General features: G+C 42.9%; 1 protein-coding gene across 1 annotated transcript in view; it reads right to left on the bottom strand.

Annotated features, from left to right (window-relative positions):
• The window catches only part of LOC138958668 (uncharacterized), a 105,752-nt gene extending 93,782 nt beyond the window's left edge, over window positions 1–11,970 (bottom strand). The window contains exon 1 of the mRNA XM_070329893.1: window positions 11,868–11,970. Coding sequence (XP_070185994.1) covers window positions 11,868–11,970 — 103 coding nt within the window. The remainder of the gene's footprint in view (window positions 1–11,867) is intronic.
• Window positions 11,971–22,267: the final 10,297 nt, after the last annotated feature.

The raw sequence follows: 22,267 nt of genomic DNA, 5'->3' as shown, positions 1-22,267 counted from the left end.
CAAGAGTCTCCTCCTCGTGTATGTCCAGAATGTGGGATGTCTTCATAGAAGGGTTCCACTGTAGACAGAAGAGACAGAAGGGCGGGACAGTACGGGAGGAACGGGAGGAGATACAAGTATCGGTGTCAAGAGTCTCCTCCTCGATCCCTCTCTTCTCTTTTTAGGGGCTGGGTGATTTAAAAGGCAAGGGCAGCCAGGGTCGCCCAATAAACACTCGCGAGGGTCCTTCAGTCTTGACGTGCGTTTCGTAAAGAGACTCAACGTAACTCTTTGACACTTAGCTACACGAGAACATCGTTTCAACAAGGCAAAACAAAACAAAACAAAACAAAACAAAACAAAAGGAGAAGAAAAGGAACAAAAATAGAAGAAGAAAACCATGTTTTTACTGCCCAGTCCAAGAAAAAGTCAATCAGCCCGCGTCAAGGTGCTCCTTTTCCTCTACAACGTCAACTATCGCCGATTCGACTCACACCCACGAATGGACAACAAAAAGCGATTTCCTACTTGCCTTGCATGATCCATATATTAAAAGAAATCATCCAACTCTATAAAAAAAAAAACTTAAATGGGCTTCCCTACATTTTACAGACAACTCGTCAATTTTAGTCAATGCAATGCCTGTGAGTCAACAAATGTCTGAACAAGAGACAACAGCTAGTTTCTGTTTCCAAAGCAACGTTTAATACTAAAACTGTCAGTTTTATTGTTGTTGTAATTTTTAACTCAATATCACCTTTCTGAGAGGACCATATTGGTACAACCTTTTTGATAGCTTCGTGTAAGAAACGTACGCCAGCCTGTTATTTCCTAAACTGTCAACCTTCCCCCAGTTATCCTGTCTTTGGGCTGTCAGTTTTACTATAGCTTTTAAGAAACGCACCCCAGCCCCTCTTAGCGTTTCCTATTGTCTGGCGTGTGTTTCCTGGCAGCGCTCAAGCAAGAGTACAGTCCTTCTTCCTGTCGTTTCCTGTGTTCACGGAAATGTACGGGAGAAAGGCAGAGATCAACAGGTTACTTACCTGTTGCGCACCGGGGCAGGGTTCTTCGCCTTCTGCCCCAGGGCAGGATAGGGTTCGTTTTGTTTGTTTGGTTTGGTAACCAACCCCCTCAGCCTCGGGTACTCGCTGGCATTTTATCCTCTTTACTTCTTGTCTTGAACGTCAGCGAATACAAGATACGGTATGTACCCTTCACCCCTCCTTCTAAACGTCAGCCCCTATGAGCATACCCAGATCTTAAGACATGTGACAGTGCAAAAAAAGAGGTACAGTTTTGGAATTTTTTGTTTGTATCTCCTTTTTCTTATTCTTCGTTCATGCGCTCAAACTCCCACGTATACTCGTGTGTGTTTTTTGCACGGGTGGGATTTAACGTGAATGACCATTTTTACCCCCGCTATTTAGGCAGCCACACGCCGCTTTTGGGGGATGCATTCTTGGTATTGTCGTGTTTCTATAACCAACTTTGACATGGATTACAGGATTACAGGATTGTTTCCTTGCGCACTTAGTCTTGTGCTTGCTTGTACACACAAAGAGGGATAAGGCTCAAGCAGGTCTGCATATAAGTTGACCTGGAAATTCGAAAAGAGCAAAGGAGCAACGGATGCTGAGTACATAAGTGCCAAGGTTTGTGGGAATTGAACTCAGAACGCATGGGATTTACAAAAGCTGTGCACGGGAATACAAAGTTGCAGGCAAAATAACATGTTCCGTTCTTGTCATTTTGCAAAAAACATTTGGTATGCACATAAACTTGAACTTTCAGATTTCATAAAGCTCAAACTGTTAAAAACAGTCAATTTTCATCTGCCCATGCTTTTCGGCACGTAACTCGAAATTATGACTTGCGACTGTCTTATACCCCGTTCCCCCAAATACAGTCACAAAAAAATAATGAACAAAACCTAGCAAAAGCACTCCTTGACTGATGTTATTACTCCTTGACTGATGGTAGCTCAGTTGGTAGAGCACTGGACTTGTGATCGAAAGGTCGCAGGTTCGAATTCGGGCCGGGACGGACACGGGTCAACTTTATGTGCAGACCCAGAGACGGAAGCCATGTCCCACCCCCGTGTCATCACAATGGCACGTAAAAGACCTTGGTCATTCTGCCATAAGTGCAGGTGGCTGAATACACCTAAACACGCAGACACCTGGGTAGCGCGACTCCGTTGCTGCTAGCTTTCCACTGGGAGGAAGCGACCCGAATTTCTGTCATCTCACGGCGACTTACTGACAAATAAAGAGCGAACCATGAAATGACTGATGAATGATTGATAAGATCTGACAAGACAATGTTTTGACAATGGAAGTCACGACAAAACAAAACAAGACACCAGCGTGCAAGAAAAGACAGTACCTGTAAGCGAATCTCAAGGACTGAATTGAAAAGTGAGTAGGCGTGTTCTTTGAACAGTCTCGGCTCTAAAATGTTCAGACAACCGTAAAAAGTTCATGCACTGGGTCGAATCCAATAGTACTTTCTATTTCCACCTCTTTGCTGTAAGTAAACAACATTTTACACTATGCAATGCAATCGTGGCATAATTATAATGAAACAAGTAGGGAACGAAGTCGAGCAAGAGCGGGTTTAGTTACAACGCTCTATACGTAGTGTTCCCATTGGAACCCTACCTATGACGGCTTACCAGTGCCAAAACCTAGGGTTACCATTTTCACGTGAAAATTTTCATTTTCGCCTCGTTTTCAGTCACAGTAGTCGGACTCTAAGAGTCCGCACTGAGAGGCTACAACGTCCGGCAAACATCGCTCTCACACTATTTCTGAAATATCTTTTAATAGAAGGCCTTATCGAGCAAGTTATCCGACATGAAGATGCATGTCACTGTTTTCTGCAATAACGCTCTCCTTAGCGTTGTTTTGGGTATCTTAGAAAAAATAATCGACCCCGAAAACTTTCGAATCGAAGCTGTTCGTAGCAGACGGACTTTTGCTCGGCTGTGGTCTCACACTTTCACATATCTTTCAATTCCTTATTCGACAAATTGTCGCGCAGACAGCCGTACCTCATAATTATTTGTTTCCACCACCACACTCATAAATTTGCTTTGTAGTGTATTAGTGAAGGACAATCGATCCGAAAATGTTCGAACTGAGAGAGAAAAAATGGCGGCCGGCCGGACCTGTGCTGAAGGACCGACCACTAGCAGACGGATCTCTTCGGTCGAGACTTTCGAACTTTCACAAATATCTGTCGATAGAATTCGTTATTCAACAAGTTATCGGACAGACAGCTGTATGTCACGGTTCTCTACACATGCGCTCAGCTTTTATTGTTAATTTGCATCGGATTAAAGAACTATGGACCAGAAAAATTTCGAATCGAGAGATGTTTTGCTGAGGCCGGTGTAACAGTCGCGCATGCGCATTGAGTCTCCACAGTCACGAGGCACATGAAAATTAGTAATTAACACGCGAAAATTACTAATTTTGTAGTTTTGGCGCTATTAAGTCGTCAGGAAGCGAGCCAAAACTGAAAATTAGTAATTAACACTTGAAAATGTGTAAATTTCACGGCATAACTGTAATTTTCTCGAGAAAATTAGTAGTTTTCACGTGTTATTTACTAATTTTCACGTGTTAATGACTAATTTTTAGTTTTGGCAATAGTAAGCCGTCATACCTACCTGTCCCAAGATATGCCAATTGGTCCTAAGAGGACGTTGAAACTAATGAGTCAGTCAGTCTGGGATGACGGGGTCGCCTTCTCTGTACCAAGCGGCCCCGTCAGTGTGAAACAATAACAAGAAGAAAAAAAACATAGTATCACATGGCGGCTTTCGCCTCTGTGTTTGTATACTAGGTTCAATACAAACGAGATATGAAGCACTGTGAGAACCGAGTACAGATGCAGAAGAGTACAGCAGTATTTTTCGTTTGAGGCACCCAGGTAATTAGCTTTTTTCCCCCGCCTTTCTTAAGAAATGTTCAACCAGAGGCCAACTTTTTTTCGCTGAACAGTTTTGCCGAAAAAGCGATCATTACATTTTTAAATGAAACCTTTTTCGGACGGCACGTGAATAAAATCTTTAATTTCGTTGTTACTCACTTCCAACAGCCAAAGTCACCTCCGGGACAACCTGTGTCTGGCCTGTCTGAAAACACCTCCGCGTGAGGGGTTTTGCTGCCAGCGCGGTGAAGATAAAGAGGAAACATTTTCTCTGTCCGCGCGGCAGCAAGCAGGATGTCTCTGAACTGAAGTGTTAATCTGGCGCAACGGCCGTAACGACCAAATCCTCGATCATGCAATCGGTACCCGTGTACGTGCCATCTCAACCACCCCATCTGAAAGCAATCTCCCAGCATAGTTGATGTGCTTGCTCTCGGGACGAGACTTTCTGATGGACCTCACTTCCATTACCAACACTGGCAACAGGGTGTTCCCTCCTCCTACGCTTTGCAAAAGGGCAGCAGTGATAGTACAGTGAAACCTCAGTGAAACCCGCCATTGTTAGACTCATTCTCCTTTACGGCCCTGTATTCTTCTACCTTGCCTTCTCAAAGTGTGTGAATTGTCTCCTCAATAAAAACACACACATTAAAACTGAAAACTATTTTCAAGGTACAATAATACTAAAACCATCTGGGAACGAGCTCAAGCAAAAGCAGGGTGACTAAAAACGGTCAGACACGTAATCTTCGCATTTGGATTGGCCAGAGTACCTTTTCTGTCCCTGGAGTTCCCGCGAGTGTTTATCGCAGGCGTGCTCAACAAATTTTTTTAATAACAACAACGCTTTCTATTTTAAGGCCTAATTTTCTTGGATTTAGGGAGGTCTTGAAAGCAGAGAGGGACCACTGTGGTACCCAGCAGGATGACTACGTGGTAAACGATTGCGCTGTGGGACTATCTCTTCAGGTGATCTGCCAGCGAACCACTTTGGCAACTCGACCTACAGACCTCAGGTTTCCTTCAACCTTTAAAGGCACAGGCCTTGCCGTAAAAACAGCTCGGCCCATCATCTCAAATCTGCCCAGTCTCTTACATCAGATAAGAACAGACCCGCCTGATTAGCCATTATATCCCAACAGTCAACATCGTGACTGCTTACTATGCAAAGCGATAATTTGTTGATGAATTACAAAGCAAGAATTTGTTCATGAATTAATTTCACTGATTTCACTAATTACTTCTCTGCGCAGAAAGCACCTAGGCAATCGACTTTTGGTATGTGTCCAAGTGGAGGGATTGTAAAATAAGACATCTCCGCTTGTAAACCCTAATATCTCTGAAGATAAGCTGATCCCCCCCCCGCCACAAAAAAATGGAGGGGTGGTCTTATACCAAGCGAGCTCGGCCAGATGAGAGATGAGGAGGCAAACAGTTTCAACGTGGAGAGGACTGTGCACTTAAGTTACGACGCCTCCAAGCCTCGGAGGGCAAACGGCTAACCGCTCCATTGATTCAGCCTCCCCCCCCCCCCCCCCCCCCCATTGCATGTCAGTTGTGCCTCGTTTTTCTTCCTCAGTACCTTTACAAGACACAGTGATTCATTGAGGAGATTAAGTGGAGGGAACGAGGGTGTACATGTTTATCCGCCAATGAAAGCCTCTATCTGTCACCTGATAGAACCGCTTTCTGTCGTTTTGGGCCACAGGAAGAGCGAGTCTTGGGTATAATTATAAGGCCCTAAAACCACAGAGGGTCAAATACAGAGTCGTCAAACCACAAAAAGGAATATTGGCGGGAATTCACGGTTAAGTTCACATTGAAACACACGTGCCATTGTTCGTATTTATACTTATTATGCTCCACTGATAAATATGATGGTTATGTAACCCCTCAAAAAAGCATCTTTACACAACTCACCAATATATAGTTCTCTAGTTTCGTGTGTATTCTCTCTGGGTCTGTAGGTTACTAGGTGTCTGTGTCTATAGACAGGTTTGCGTGTTCGCATGTACATGTATGCCTGTCTCGATCATTCGTCTCCGGTAGTCCATCCAAACTTACTCCCAGTCCCACAAAGTGCGTGACGATTAATCCCATTGTGCAACACATCATATTTTGTTGTCTGGAGCTGCAGGCAAAGATTATACATGTCTCTCAGTCGTCACTGTGTCAGGTTTTACAGATCTGTCGCGTCTCATTATCTTGGGTGATGGCCATGCAGATACTGCTAGCAGAACAATCTCAGACTTTGTGTCCGTTCGCGTGTGAATAGCTCGGCGTGATTGTGGTTGTATTCGATCCAAGTCGTTCAAGGTAAAAAGGGCGTCACGGGGGGAACATTGCGGCATGTAGAACAAAAGACTGAGTTATATAAGAATAGTACACTAAGTTACTGTATGCATATGTGTGTGTGTGGCACTAGCTGGATCACCTGAGCCGAGAGCATTCGACAGTCTTCGAGGGTGGCCGTACGGGTGAGGGCGTTGGGAATGGTTTTGTGCAAGAAGTAAGTGAGTTGAAGGGACAGTAGACGTTCGATTGCCCCCTGGGCCGACCTCCCTCTTCCCCGAAAAAGGTAACAGGATAGAATTTTGATTAAAACCCCGTTAGACGAAGCAGACAGAGAGCGAGAGAGAGAGAGAGAAAGAGAGAGAGAGAGAAAGAGAGAGAGCGAGAGAGAGAGAGAGAGAGAGAGAGAGAGCGAGAGAGAGAGCGAGAGCGAGAGAGAGAGAGAGAGAGAGAGACACACACACACACACACACACACACACACACACACACACACACACACACACACACACACACACAGATAGAGAGACAGAGATAGAAAGAGAGAGATTTGAGAACGGGAAAGCGGTTCTTCAGAGAGCGCGTGACTGATTGTCCACTCTTGAATAACCTTGATACAGTATTTAGCTTTGATGCAAAGGCAATGGCAAAATACATATTAAATTCGGAAATTGCACTTGGTGCAGATGACTGATCTTTATTGTTAAACACGCGTAGCTTCAAAGACACTCGCTTGAGTTGACATAGTTATGTAACTAGAATACACGGATTTCAAACCCAGAGTAGACTGTCGGTCAGCATACCAACCCTGAGATTCTACATAACGTAATTTATGGGTATTAGATCATTTCGTTTTGATTATTCTGAATTAAGATAAGTTAATTGAGCCCATATCAGTACTAGCCCCGCATGAATGCCATGTGGGCATTGTCCTTATTGATCGTAAGTGTGTCTGCTTGCTTGCTTGCTTGTTTGTTTGTATGTTGGCAGCTTCTTTGTTACGTACTACAACCTACACAAATATGGCTGGTTTGTGGCGTTGCCAATGCATTTTCGTTTTCCGTATTTAGGATTAGCTGATTCGAAAGCATATATAGGCAACATGTCAGTGCTATATAGAAAGTAGTCGTTGCTTCTAATACTGATACAGGCGTGAATATAATATATGTAATACTTCCGCACGCCAATATATATTGATAAACTTTATGGACACTTTACTCTTGTTCAGACGACCATATGTTCCAATTCTCAAGCATAGCATAAAATTGTACAAAACGTTGTACAACTTCATCTAAGCAGTCTGGTATTTAAAAGAAAATCTTTCTCATATCACAGCATTCTGACAGTAGGAATCTTTTGCTGAATAAATTTCTCATATATATTGGCATAGGTGTCGTATACAAAATTAATTCAGCCACGAAAACCTCCAATGCACAGATACCAGTCAGGCTGGAGATTTGTGCATACTGTGTCCAAGGGGATGGATGATCGTATCCCATGTAAAAGTTTCGGACAGATTTGTGGTGGTGAACAAGATAACAGAAAACTGTACTAATTGTGTGTGTGTGTGACAGTGGTACCTGTTGTGAACGGACATCCTTCGTCCCGCCGGCAAGTCAGTAATACATAGTGGTCTGTCATTAAAGGAGTTCTTTCCGAAAGAGACATTATCAAGTTTTGCTACAGTTTGAGACACTTTCCTTTCAGTGTAAACGTTGGGATCAGGCACCACACATTAGTTGAGAAAATGAGACATAATTCAAACAAACAGCTATGTACGAGATGTCTGACTTGAATTTCATCATTATTTTATATTATCAATAAAAGGCGGGGAAAGTTAGCACTAAGGTGCAGCCACACCAGTGCTGTTCCACTCTTAACTCGTTTCTGGCATTATATGTCTCCATCAGTAGCCATGTGTGCTCTCTCTCTCTCTCTCTCTCTCTCTCTCTCTCTCTCTCTCTCTCTCTCTCTCTCTCTCTCTCTCTCACGAAATCATACCAAAGTAGGTCATGAAATATGTGTGGACATCATCTGCTTAACGTGCTATTTTAACCTAGCGTGATGTGTAATCCTTGCCTTGCTTGCTTTACAAAATCATCCCAACTGACATTCAGTGAACATTAACGTAAAACACTCTTCGAAATAGTGACCCAGTTGTACAATCGCATCATTTCTATATATAGCTATTCTGATGAACACGTGGGGGAATTCGGGGGCTGTGATTGGATGGTATCTCCCGATCATCAAAGCATATTGCTGCCAAAGTCGGCCATTTTCCGCAATATCCAAAAGCATATTGAGTAAAATGGCCGACGCATGGTTCCGGTTTACACATCTGTACCACGCGGCGATGTTTCTATCGAAAACAGCATACACTGACAACTTAAAAAGCTGTTTCAACAACTGTGTTGTGAAATCGAATGCACCTGGAGTCAGTTTTTCTTCCAAAGTCAGAAAGCGTGTAGCTGCCGAAGTCGGCCATTTTCCGCAATATCCAAAAGCATATTGAGTAAAATGGCCGACGCATGGTTCCGGTTTACACATCTGTACCACGTGGCGATGTTTCTATCGACAACAGCGTACACTGACAACTTAAAAAGCTGGCAGTTTCAACAACTGTGTTGTGAAATCGAATGCACTTGGAGTCAGTTTTTCTTCCAAAGTCAGAAAGCGTGTAGCGGTGTGCGTGTCTGCGCGAACATGATGTGCGTAAGAAGTTCGTCTGCTATCAAAACCTGAGATCAACGCATCGACGCAAAAACTGTCATTTTGTAAGTTTGGAACAACGAATCAAGGTCATAACAGCTATATAATCGCTATTATGTTTTCAGCGTAGCAATAGGGTCCGATATTTAGACTCGAACAAGTATAATGCGACTCGTCTTCGACTCGTCGCATTATACTTGTCTCGTCTAAATATCGGACCCTATTGCTACGCTGAAAACACAATAGCTGTTAATATTAACCGTCTTAAAGCGTTAATAGCGAGATTTAAGAAACAGCACGTTTCGTTTTGCAGCTCGTTTCGTTTGGTGAATGAGTCACCCCGCGAAACGGAACGTGTAACGAGACGGCATAGGCCGCAGACAAGATTTAGATGTATTCACGTTTCGTTTCGGAATGAAAGGCCGGGCATGGCAGGATATGATCCGCTGACTGGGCATGGCATAATTTCAACTCCACGAGTCAATAAAGGATTGAGTCAATAAAGGATTGACATACTCGCATTGCACGCACAAGAGCTTCACATTTTTCAATTCATGCACCTGATCACATACGAAGCCAGAATAAAAATTCGATGCGATGACCTACTTCTGCTTCGCCATTTGCTTTCTCACCATGAAGTTGGATAAATGTACCAGGATCAGCACCCTTCAAAATATTTCAGTTCACAACAGTTGTCTACCTCCAATGAACACATTCTCAGCGCTGAAAGACTGTGAAAGGGTTGATGAATCTAGCAATGCATAAAATGGCCAACAAATAAAACTGTTAGTGTGCAAAAATACTCACAAAAGTTGACGAAATATTGTTCGTTTTTTGGGGGTGGAAAACGTGACTGCGTTTTGACGTTCCACGTTCCGTTTCAGTTGACCTTCACCTTTCCAGCGAGAGACCCCCGAAATAATGACGTTTACCACAACTTCAAAACGAAACGTCCCAACGTTTCGTTTCTTAAATCTCCGTATTATCCTCCAGCAATACGATCTAACTTCCATCAAAGGAACATCTCAGCAAACTGTTCAAAAGGCTCCAGCTGCTCATGTTTTTACATTTAGTCAAGTTTTGACTAAATGTTTTAACAGAGGGGGAATCGAGACGAGGGTCGTGGTGTATACATGTGTGTGTGAGTGTGTGTGTGTGTGTATGTCTGTGCGTGTGTGTGTGTAGAGCGATTCAGAGTAAACTACTGGACCGATCTTTATGAAATTTTCATGAGAGTTCCTGGGTATGATATCCCCGGATGTTTTTTTCTTTTTTTCGATAAATGTCTTTTATGACGTCATATCCGGCTTTTTGTAAAAAATTGAGGCAGCACTGTCACACCCTCAATTTTCAATCAAATTGATTGAAATTTTGGCCAAGCAATCTTCGACGAAGGCCGGACTTCGGTATTGCATTTCAGCATGGAGGCTTAAAAATTAATTAATGACTTTGGTCATTACAAATCTGAAAATTGTAATTAATTTTTTTTTTATAAAACGATCCAAAATTACTTTTATTTTATTCTTCATCATGTTTTGATTCCAAAAACATATAAATATGTTATATTCGGATTAAAAACAAGCTCTGAAAAATAAAAATATAAAAAATATTATTAAAATTAAATTTCCGAAATCGTTTTAAAAACTATTTCATCTTATTCTTTGTCGGTTCCTGATTCCAAAAACATATAGATATGATATGTTTGGATTAAAAACACGCTCAGAAAGTTAAAACGAAGAGCGGTACAGTAAAGCGTGCTATGAAGCACAGCGCAACCGCTACCGCGCCAAACAGGCTCGTCACTTTCACTGCCTTTTGCACTAGCGGCGGACTACGTTCAGTGAGTTCCACAGCTTGACTAAATGTAGTAATTTCGCCTTACGCGATTAGTTTGTTTTTAAGTTCCGGGAACGCAGAAGAAGAAGAAGTTTGTTTTTAAGTTAATCTATGACATTTATTTTTGCACACATTCCTAGACTTTAGTCTCGAAATTAAATGTAGTTTTATGTCTTTTTTGTATAAGTCCTCGGGGTGTTCACGTCTTCTTACGTTGTTCACAGCCGAAAACCTAGAGATGCCGTAATACGCAAGGGTCGTCCGTCGAAGGTGCTGGTGTGCTCTTCATACAGTTATCTAATGTAGTGCAACAATTTAGTGTGCTTTTCAAAATGATTTCTGTAACACCCCGCCGGTCAAGGAATGCTATGTATTTATTAACACGCGGATTTACAACATCTTTATCCGATTGTTCTTTGAAAATGATCAAGATAAACTTTTTTGGCGGTTTTACAACAGCCATCTGTCTGCTTCACATAAAAATGATAGGACCGCTAGCACTGTGTTCTTATCAAGCACGCGGTTTATGGAGCTCTTGATCCTCTTCCTCTCATCAAGATGTACCCATTGGCTTGGACTAGCTATCAGAATGATGTTTCTGGCGGCTCAAAGCAGCGGCATGACGTGCTATCAGTGTAATCGGCAGTGTCAAATCACACACATATTCTTGATTTTAGGGAAGTTCATGAATAGATGGAGTAAGTTTTGTTATAGTTCTTGCAACAACAACTACAACAACAACAACAACAAAAACAACTCCAACAACAATTTGCTCTATAAACCTTTTAGTGCACTTTGATTGTTTCAATAACGATATTGTCAGTCAACAACAACAACAACAACAACAACAACAACAACAACTGTTGGTGTAGATGACGGTTTACACTGGAAGGAAGGCTGTATCACCGAATTAAATTACTTCCTACGAAGGGGGAGGGGGGGTGAAGCGGGAGGCGGGAGGATGGTGCGTACGGTGGGGTGCAGGGAAAGGGTTTGCGTGGTGGAAGAAAGTATGTTGTCTGCGCGTGTGTGCGAGCGTGTGTGCTGGAGAATGGGGGAGGAAAATAATGTACAATTTCCATTAATTATTTTCAAAACATCTTTGACCAACTCACCGATCTCAGCAGGGATGCTTCGCACAGTATTCCCCAGGGACGGTCCCTCCCGCATCTCTCCGGAGCGGTACTTCTCGTACAAATCCAGCACGTACTTGGGCATGGCAGGGGGGCGACGGGGGTCGGGGAGGAGGAGGGTGCGGCCGTGACGGCGTCCCCCGGACCCCTGGGGGGAGGACTGGAACCCCAGCAGTTTCCTGACGGCTTCGTGGAGGAGCACGTTGCGCCGCTCGTTAAGAGGAGACATGAATCCTCCTCCTCCTTCACCTCCAATTTTTTCTCCTCCTCCTCCTCCGGTGGCTTTAGAAATCACTTCATTTTTGTGTTCATTTTTCTGATGGGGGTGAGGGTTGTGGTGATGTTTTTCTGACCCCTCTCCCCCTCCTTTCCCACCTCTCTCTCCCGGCACTACTCCTTCTCCTCCTCCTCCTCTGTCTTTATTCCCTCCTCCTCCTCCTCTTCCTTCATCCCACCTGGTACTCCTTCCGTGTGTGTGATGTTTGTGGTGATGTCTGGCATCACAGGTGGCCACCAGGAAGGTGACAGTCACCAGCAGCGCCAAGTACAACGACCCCGCGGCAATGGCGTGTCGTCGTCGTTGTCGCAGCATCATGGTTTAAAATAGCTTGTTCAGCCTGCTACGGGATGCAGGGTATAGTGATGTGCACGAGCAGTACTCAGCCACATCCCAACCAGAGATCCCGGGTCCACACTACACACGCTTTAGCTCCTGGTCGTTGTCCACGAAATCGAAAATCTGTCACACTTACACACACACACAGAGTACAAAATTCCGATTTCTCGATCCTTTTCGTCCACAGAAAACTTGATAAAGATTGGTTAAGTTGCTTAGACAAAAATTCAATTACAAAACTCCACACAGAAGCGGCAAACGTATTCCAAAGGTTGTGAACGTTTTCTGTTTGTTTTCAGGAAATAAAATTGATACTTTTGTTCGACAACAGTCCAATTCCTGCAGTGTATCCAAAGATGTCAAAACTTGAACTTCCTGAAATTATGTAACACAAAATACAACAGTTTTCACGTCTGTGAAGTCCCAATCACTTCCATTCAAAGGACGCACCATTTTGCAAGATGTACGTTTCCAAATCTGAAAAAAGTATTCGTTGACAATATTGAATCAAGCCACCCTATTCAAAAATCGCTGTTAGAAAAAAAAATACTCACACAATTTTACTGAGATAATACTATAAAGTTCAAGTTGGAAAAGCGTTACATCGGTAATTCCGATTTGTTGATTAAATTACTGTTAATAAAATATCCACAAGATCAAAAACAAGTAGACGTTGCCACGGGGGAAAAAAACCTCACTGCTTGAACTTCCTCAGCCAGAAAGTAAAACCACAAAACAACAACAAACAACAAAACAGCAGTCGTAGAGCGTAAGAAAATCCGTGACTTCAATGAAGCAAGCTCCACACTCGAACTAAACCCTCCCTCCAGCCTCGCGGCGTATACATACGGTATAGTAAAACCCCTCACTCTCCTCTCTCCCCCCAGCCCCCTCCTACTACAACAAAAACCACCAAACACACACACACACGCACACACAGGGCAAGCAAGCAGGCAGCGAAAAGTGCGGCCGCGGCGGCGACGGCTGGCGTACGAGGCTGGGAGGGCGGGAGAACAGCAAACCGAAGCTTGCGGGAGAAGAGAGAGAGAGGGGAAAGAGAGAAGACGAAAGACTGAGAGAAAAAAAAGAACTTAGACGACTTCAAACTGACGACCAAATTCTGTACAGAAGAGGTTTTGCTGACGACGGACTAGCACAGAGAACGAACAGCGGAGTTGCTCACAGCCTCTACTCTCCCCCATGTCGCCAACGGCTCACCCCTTTGCCTTGCTTGCTTGGCTTTTAGGCTTGCGTGCTCCTTTAGCGTTGCCTTCGTCCCGTCCCCCCGAGTCGGAGGGCCCAACCCCGGAGACTGAGAGTCGCGCACAAGGGGCAACTCGCGACACGGAGGCGACGCCGCTTCAAGCGGGAGATGGTCTATCTTTCTGTTTACGGCTCGCCCCCCTCAACACTAAACGTCCCTCTTTTCAGTGGTAGCTGTAGGGGGACTTGTGGGCTACGGCTCCTCGGACGAACGCTGCAGAGTATGAGGTTTCGCTGGGAGCACGATACGAAACGAAACAGAATAATTATTGTCTCTGACAGTTTTTACTTGACGTCGTGACTGATTACTTCCCTGATTTTTTTTCTAGTTTATTTTTGTTTTAATGGGGTTTTTTTTGTTTGTTCGTTCCCATTCATTAGATTGGCTTATTCAGAGGTTCAAAATTATGCAGTACCAGCCTAGCCAGTAGATGATGAAATCAATCCATTTCGGGCATTGAATAAAAAGGGAAAAAAGAAAGCCACTGCTACGTTTGATTTTTTTGTTTTTGTTTTGCACTGCTTTACGCTGTTCTTTTGCGTTCGTTGCACGTCTGCAAGTACAAATGCAGTCACTTTACAAAGGACACGGCCATATCACCGCCGCGGCAATAGTCGATACCAAGACTTTCTTCAACAGTTGAAAATTGTATTCGCTTTTTGCGTTTGTCTTGCTAATTTTGCAGGTTCACTGACTGACTATTCGAGTTCAACGCCCTCAAAGGATTAATTGGCTTATTTTGGGACAGGATGAGGTAATTAATATGCTACAAATTAGACAGGTTCAGATGCACTGAGCTTAAAGAGATACTATTGACCTGACCGTTTGGGGGTAGGGGGGTTCCGGCGAATTTGATAACTCTGAAAGATCTTATTTGTAACCCAGAATCGTGTCGTACAACTTTGAAAGTGAAGCCTTTTTTAAAAAAATTTTTTTAAAGAGATCATTCCTTACAAGTTGCATAACAAATTAGCGCAGTTCTTGTTTTACAGACCTCAATTTTGAGTCAAAAGTAATGTTTTTTGGGGGAGGGGGTTCAGGTGAATTTGACAAATCTGAAGGATCTTATTTGTAACCCAGAATCTTGTGGTATAACTTTGAAAGTGAAGCCTTTTTTTAATTTTGTTTTTAAAAGAGATCATTCCTTACACGTTGCACAACAAATTAGCGCAGTTCTTGTTTTACAGACCTCAAGTTTGAGTGACAACATCGCAAAAAAACTTCACAGCGGATAAAGGGTGGTGGTGGTGGTGGTGGTATCAGGACATCGGTGAAGATGGTTCGGTTTTATTTATTCTGCCGAGCATTTTCTGCAGCGTTCCACGAGGCTGTTGAAGACCAAATCGGTTACTGTAAAATATTATTACCACCACCAGCATCACCTTAACCATTGATTCGTTATCTTTGTTTGGGTTATTTTTATTCTTTTTTCGTCACAAGTTCTATATCGTTATTTTTTGTCATTGCTGGTTGTCTAAAGGGTGGGTGTGTATGATCGTATTTATCTTGTGCTAATCACAATTGCCATCTTCTCACATCCATTTATACAAAAATGCGAATTGGTCAGACAATATCTCTTTTGAAAATAATGGTATGCAATCTTGCGTGATGCAACTCCAACACACATGGCTGTCACAGTTAAGTCACAACCAAGAAAAAGATAAATCGGTTTCACAGCAAAATTACACTCCAATGGGACAAAAATTAAAAAAAAGAGAGAGGGGCCAGGAGAAGAAAAAATAGAAATAGAAAAGACGGACATAAAAAATACTAGCAACGAGGAACATAATTATAGTAACAGAGAGTGAAAATATACCCTACAGGACATGGTAAAAGAAATGCGCAGCTGCATTGCTAAGAGAAAAGCGAGTGTAGGATTGATGCAGAACACAGCGACCACTTTGAAATGCGGGCAAAGATCCGACTGAACGGCGCCACAACCACCTGCTCTCGAGCCCTTCAGTCCCGCCCACACCTTATTCTAGCCAATCAGAACCAAGATTAAGAGGTTGTCTCCGCCCACCGCCATTCACAAAACAGTGTGTTTTGGAGTGCGCGACTGTCACTCAGAAAACGGCGCCACGCGTTGCAATACGTAAGCTAATCTCTCTGTCTTGGCCTAATTTATGCGTGCTTAGTTTTGCGGTCGTCCCTTGGCTAGGCCGGTCAGTGTTGATTTGGGTCTAGTGGTGTACTGTGTGTGTGTGTGTGTGTGTGTGTGTGTGTGTGTGTGTGTGTGCGTGTGTGTGTGCGTGTGTTTATGTGCGTGCGTGCGCGTGTATGTGTGTGTCTGTGTGTGCATGGGCGTGTGTGTGTGCGTGCGCGTGTATGCGTGCGTTTTGTGTGTGTGTGTGAAACTGAGAGAGAGAGAGAGAGAGAGAGAGAGAGAGAGAGCTGGTTACTTTTACTTTGCTTAATAATACATGTAATTCAGGTAAATTGTGTTTTTTTTCTCAAGGAACAAATGATGTTAAGCCCAGATTGAACCCTCATTTTACACGCCCTTTGGTCAAAAACACGTAAGCTGAGTGATAATCCCGCGTAACAAGTTTCGTTGCCCCTGAAAATTCAACTTGTGGCTTATTCTGAGAAGGAGAAAAAAGTCCGAGTTTGAACCCAACTCTTATTTGTTAACTTTTATTTGTTAAGGCACATTAACGCAGTACGTTACATTTTCCTCAAAATCTTAATCCATCAGGGGGAAAACTAAGCCTGTGTACCTCCTGGGGGTATAATATTAATTTTCTTCGGAATATAGCAGGATCTGCAATCATGCGTCATGCTGTCCAGGATGACGTATGCAGAAGACTAGGAATGTAGTCCTCACAAAGGCTGACATGTGTTATTTACGTTTAATCGTCCAACACTTCTGGGACAAAGACCGGTTCCTTGCATGCCTGTACCTATATCTTGTCTTGACTTGTCTTTAATTAAAGGCCAGGAGTGCAGTGGTGAATACTGTTTATAAATTCTTCCTTAGTTTACAACAAACTACCCGTCGCGATATAACCCTTCGTGGTTGAAAACGACGTTAAACACCAAATAAAGAAAGAAACAACAAACTACAGTGACAAAGAACGATTCCCACGTATCCCTTATGTACAGTGGAACCCGCATTTAGTAACCACCCCCACCCCCACCCCTCCGCCCCCCCCCATTTATCCCCCTTTTTTGTTATAAGACTGTTTCACAATTTCTGCTCATACCGTCTTTAAATTAACCTCTATTTTAAAGGTGGTCGTCTACATTTTTGCTTTTTTTCAATAATCTTATGGTTAGATTTCGCTAAAACGTTATGTCAGATGATGAATGAACCATGGGGGAAAAAGTTATAGAAAAAAAAATATATGTAAAAAAAGATTTTGTTTTTGGGTAGCGTGACTCACGCTTCCACTATTTTGTTTTCTGTTTGCTGAAAACATGTGCTTTGCCTAACAAGAAGAGCAAACGCTCGATCGAGTCACTTTCGCAGTTCTGAATATTATATGAGGCATCAGATGGACAGGAAGAAATTGCTATTCACAACACAATGAGTCACGTTCACATAAAATTTGAGCCCGGTCACTTTTATAGTTTCCGAGAAAAGTCCAACGTTAAGTTGTGTGTTGCCGAACAGAAAAGGCTAGTTATCTCCCTTGTTTTTCTGATAACGTTCGTAAAAGGCTACAGATGTAAATACTTTGATGTAAAGAATAATCCTACAAAGTTTCAATCACATCCGATGAACTTTGTCAAAGATATAAAATGTCTAATTTTTCCTTTGACGCTGACCTGTGACCTTGAAAAAGGTCAAAGGTCAACGAAACCATCGTTAAAGTGTAGAGGTCATTGGAGGTCACGACTAAACAAAATATGAGCCCGATCGCTTTGATAGTTTCCGAGAAAAGTCCAACGTTAAGGTGGTGTCTACGGACGGCCGGCCGGCCGGCCGGACGGCCGGCCGGACAGACTAACACTGACCGATTACATAGAGTCACTTTTTCTCAAGTGACTCAAAAATACTGACCAATCAAATTCATGTCACTATGCTTATAGCCACGCCCAAACAAGTGCAGCAACAGTTTGACACTGGAGCGCTGTCCACGCTTCTTTTCAAACGCACGAAATGCACGGGATTTGAGAGGAGTTTTGCGCTTGGCATTTTCCAAATAAGGATATCCTCGTGACTATGAGTACTACGCTGGAATACTACAATGAATTTTCAAACCCGGCGGGCTACACTGGCTTCGTCTTTCCTGATCGAAAGGGGGTGTATTGTTGATATTTGTAGATAATAGACTGTATTTTTATGGTCAAATGGCGATTTCGGTATAGAAATGTAGACAAGGACCTTTAAGGCGAATTCCCGTTTTTTCAAACCTGATTTTCTCAGATTTTGGACATCTTAAAACAGGGGTCCCACTGTACCCTAGGAACCTAGCTCAACCTGTTAAACGCAGATCTGGTGAGATAAAGTGAGGTCTCTATTCACGCCGGCTAGGGATTGACACACCGGGCTGTAGGGGCGACAGGCCATCTTTCCTGGACTTGTCGTCTGCCTGCAGATAGTGATCTTGCCTGTCCGAGCTACACACCAGGGGATTTGCTCTAATTTGTTATGCTTCACGATTAGCTTCTACCAGGTACAGGTAAAGGTCTATAGGGCGTGTGTTGGTTGACTGACTGAGATTGTTGTGGTTGAGGAGAATGGGGAGAGGGGAGTTAGGTGGGGGGGGGGGGGGGTGTGGTAGTGGTGGGGGGTGGGGGTGGGAGTGGTGCCGTCGTGGTCGTAGTAGCAGTAGTTGTGGTGGTGCGTAGGTGTTGAGAGAGAGAGAGAGAGAGAGAGAGACAGACAGACAGACAGACAGACAGACAGACAGACAGACAGACAGACAGACAGACAGACAGACAGACAGACAGACAGACAGACAGACAGACAGACAGACAGACAGAGACAGAGCCAGAGATGGTAAAATATACAATTGAGGTGCTAGTTATTTCATGTTTGTGATTGCGAAAGACATGTGCATTGTTCACCTTATTCGCTACAGCGGCTTTTGAAAGTATTCTACTTTAAATCCGTGTATTACTCCGACATTTAACATTCCAAATGCTGCCTTCGGCCTCGGTCGATAAAGATGAAACAAAAGACGATATTGTCCCCTCGGACAAACAAAAAAGTTGGTCTGACAACAACTTAACAAGCCACCAAACATCTTATAAACACCCTGCCGCAAGACGCATAGCGGAACATTATGCTTTAACGATATTAAATTCAAACTCTCAATAAAATTCTTTGATCGGTTTTAACATGAACATTCTTCTCATACTAGGTCGCGGTAGTCCAGAAAAAAAAATCAAGGTTAATCTCCTTTCCTCCCAAATTAGCCACATACTGCTGTTTGTAATCGCACAACCAGTTCGAATCAATCACATATTTTGCATTGTGCAAGAGAACTTCGTATAAAGCTTGTTTTTGCTCAGGAGAATGTCTGGGGGCGTAGTGTCTGGAGTTGCAGCCTTACAGCCAATGCATTCCACACTGAAAGTGGAATTTAAATAATACCCATTTCCAGAATAATCTTAGAACTGCCCATTGAATTTCTGTGGCGTCGTAGCCGGTGTTGACTTGTCATGGCCGCCGTTTCCATTAATACTTTTTTTTCTTCAGTCCCCTCTCACTCTCTTTTGCAATTCCTCTCTGGGGATAGGGGAGAGGGGGGGGGTGTGAAGATTCAATTATGCACATGTGCTGTTGAAATAAAACTAGTGTGAAGATTCAATTATGCACATGTGCTGTTGAAATAAAACTAGTATATTTTTAAAATGCTGATTTCCGATTTTTTTCCATTGAACATATGCTCCGAAACTGTCGCTGTCTTTATCTTTGTCCGTCTCTGTCTCTGTCATGTCTGTCTGTCTGTCTGTCTGTCTGTCTGTCTCTCTCAGTCTCTCTCTCTCTCTCTCTCTCTCTCTCTCTCTCTCTCTCTCTCTCTCTCCGTCTGTCTGACTGTCTGTCTGAACTTAATTTTGGCAATACTGAACTTTTTCAGAGGATGAACGTCGGCAAGGAGACCTAAAAGAAAAAAATGCTCCGAAACTTCAGGCCAAGCAAAAGGTCATCTTCACCCAAGAGAGCCACGCACCCCGCAGCGACCAGCACAAGGCGCCGTATTGTCTGCGCACAATGGTCGCTTCCTCACTCCTCGGGTCGTAAAATCTGGAGGAGCGACCAGAGACAAAACGACGAGGGTCTGTAAAACAATACGACTTTATTTGCTCCGGTCATTAGGGAGACGTTTCAAAATGGGGCACAAGGGAGCAGTAAATCGGACGGGTGATTGTTAGGGTGGGGAGTGAGGGGTAAGGAGTGGGGCGGGCGTGGGTGTGAGGAGGAGGAGGGGTGGGGGTTGATATGACACTGGATTCAAGTTAAGTACGGATGACCCCATGCAGTCTCCCATTCCCTACCGCCCCACCCTCCATTCCTAATACCCTGAACTGTCTCGTCGCCCGCCACATACCCCCTCCTCCGTTCTCAAGAATAAATTTAAATGACCGTAAATGATATTAGTGGACGACAGGCAATCTGTCGTGTCTTGCGAATTTCAATCTGGACGCAATGCATAAAACATCACATACACAGACTGACCTTGTTTATGAATCATCACGAGTTTTGATTTTAGATATGTGCGACTTCATGGCCATACAAGCAAATCCCATTGTTGGCCACCAGAGCAAATAACTAACTAACTAAATGAATAAATAAATAAATACATGAATGGATGAATGAATGAATGAATGAATGAATGATTTAATGAATAACTACATTTATAAAAAAAACAAAAATAAGTAAATAAATGAATAAATAAATAAATAAATGAAAAACAAAACAAGTCGCGTAAGGCGAAAATACAATATTTAGTCAAGTAGCTGTCGAACTCACAGAATGAAACTGAACGCAATGCCATTTTTCAGCAAGACCGTATACTCGTAGCATCGTCAGTCCACCGCTCATGGCAAAGGCAGTGAAATTGACAAGAAGAGCGGGGTAGTAGTTGCGCTAAGAAGGATAGCACGCTTTTCTGTACCTCTCTTTGTTTTAACTTTCTGAGCGTGTTTTTAATCCAAACATATCATATCTATATGTTTTTGGAATCAGGAACCAACAAGGAATAAGATGAAAGTGTTTTTAAATTGATTTCGACAATTTAATTTTGATAATAATATTTATATATTTAATTTTCAGAGCTTGTTTTTAATCCGAATATAACATATTTATATGTTTTTGGAATCAGCAAATGATGGAGAATAAGATAAACGTAAATTTGGATCGTTTTATAAATGTTTATTTTTTTTTACAATTTTCAGATTTTTAATGACCAAAGTCATTAATTAATTTTTAAGCCACCAAGCTGAAATGCAATACCGAAGTCCGGGCTTTGTCGAAGATTACTTGACCAAAATTTCAACCAATTTGGTTGAAAAATGAGGGCGTGACAGTGCCGCCTCAACTTTAACAAAAAGCCGGATATGACGTCATCAAAGATATTTATCAAAAAAATGAAAAAAACGTTCGGGGATTTCATACCCAGGAACTCTCATGTCAAATTTCATAAAGATCGGTCCAGTAGTTTAGTCTGAATCGCTCTACACACACACACACACACACACACACACACACACACACACACACACACACACACACAGACACACACACACACGCACATACACCACGACCCTCGTCTCGATTCCCCCCCTCTATGTTAAAACATTTAGTCAAAACTTGACTAAATGTAACAAACAAGAAGAGCAAACGCTCGATCGAGTCACTTTCGCAGTTCTGAATATTATATGAGGCATCAGATGGACAGGAAGAAATTGCTATTCACAACACAATGAGTCACGTTCACATAAAATTTGAGCCCGGTCACTTTTATAGTTTCCGAGAAAAGCCCAACGTTAAGTTGTGTGTTGCCGAACAGAAAAGGCTAGTTATCTCCCTTGTTTTTCTGATAACGTTCGTAAAAGGCTACAGATGTAAATACTTTGATGTAAAGAATAATCCTACAAAGTTTCAATCACATCCGATGAACTTTGTCAAAGATATAAAATGTCTAATTTTTCCTTTGACGCTGACCTGTGACCTTGAAAAAGGTCAAAGGTCAACGAAACCATCGTTAAAGTGTAGAGGTCATTGGAGGTCACGACCAAACAAAATATGAGCCCGATCGCTTTGATAGTTTCCGAGAAAAGTCCAACGTTAAGGTGGTGTCTACGGACGGCCGGCCGGACGGCCGGCCGGACAGACTAACACTGACCGATTACATAGAGTCACTTTTTCTCAAGTGACTCAAAAACGAGCAGATGTAGTTGCATGTGTGGAGTAATTAAGACAAGAGCGTCTTAGACTTCTAATAACTCGTAACATTCAAGCTGAGACTTGAGTTCAGTACCTGTCTGCATGCTAAAGACAGACATAAAACGTACAGGTACACCCCTACCCCATTCTGATCATCATCG

The sequence above is a fragment of the Littorina saxatilis genome, linkage group LG2 (genome assembly GCF_037325665.1).
Source record: "Littorina saxatilis isolate snail1 linkage group LG2, US_GU_Lsax_2.0, whole genome shotgun sequence".
Taxonomy (NCBI): Eukaryota; Metazoa; Mollusca; class Gastropoda; order Littorinimorpha; family Littorinidae; genus Littorina; species Littorina saxatilis.
The sequence above is the reverse complement of the archived record's forward strand: the minus strand, read 5'-3'. Positions and strand labels throughout refer to the sequence as shown.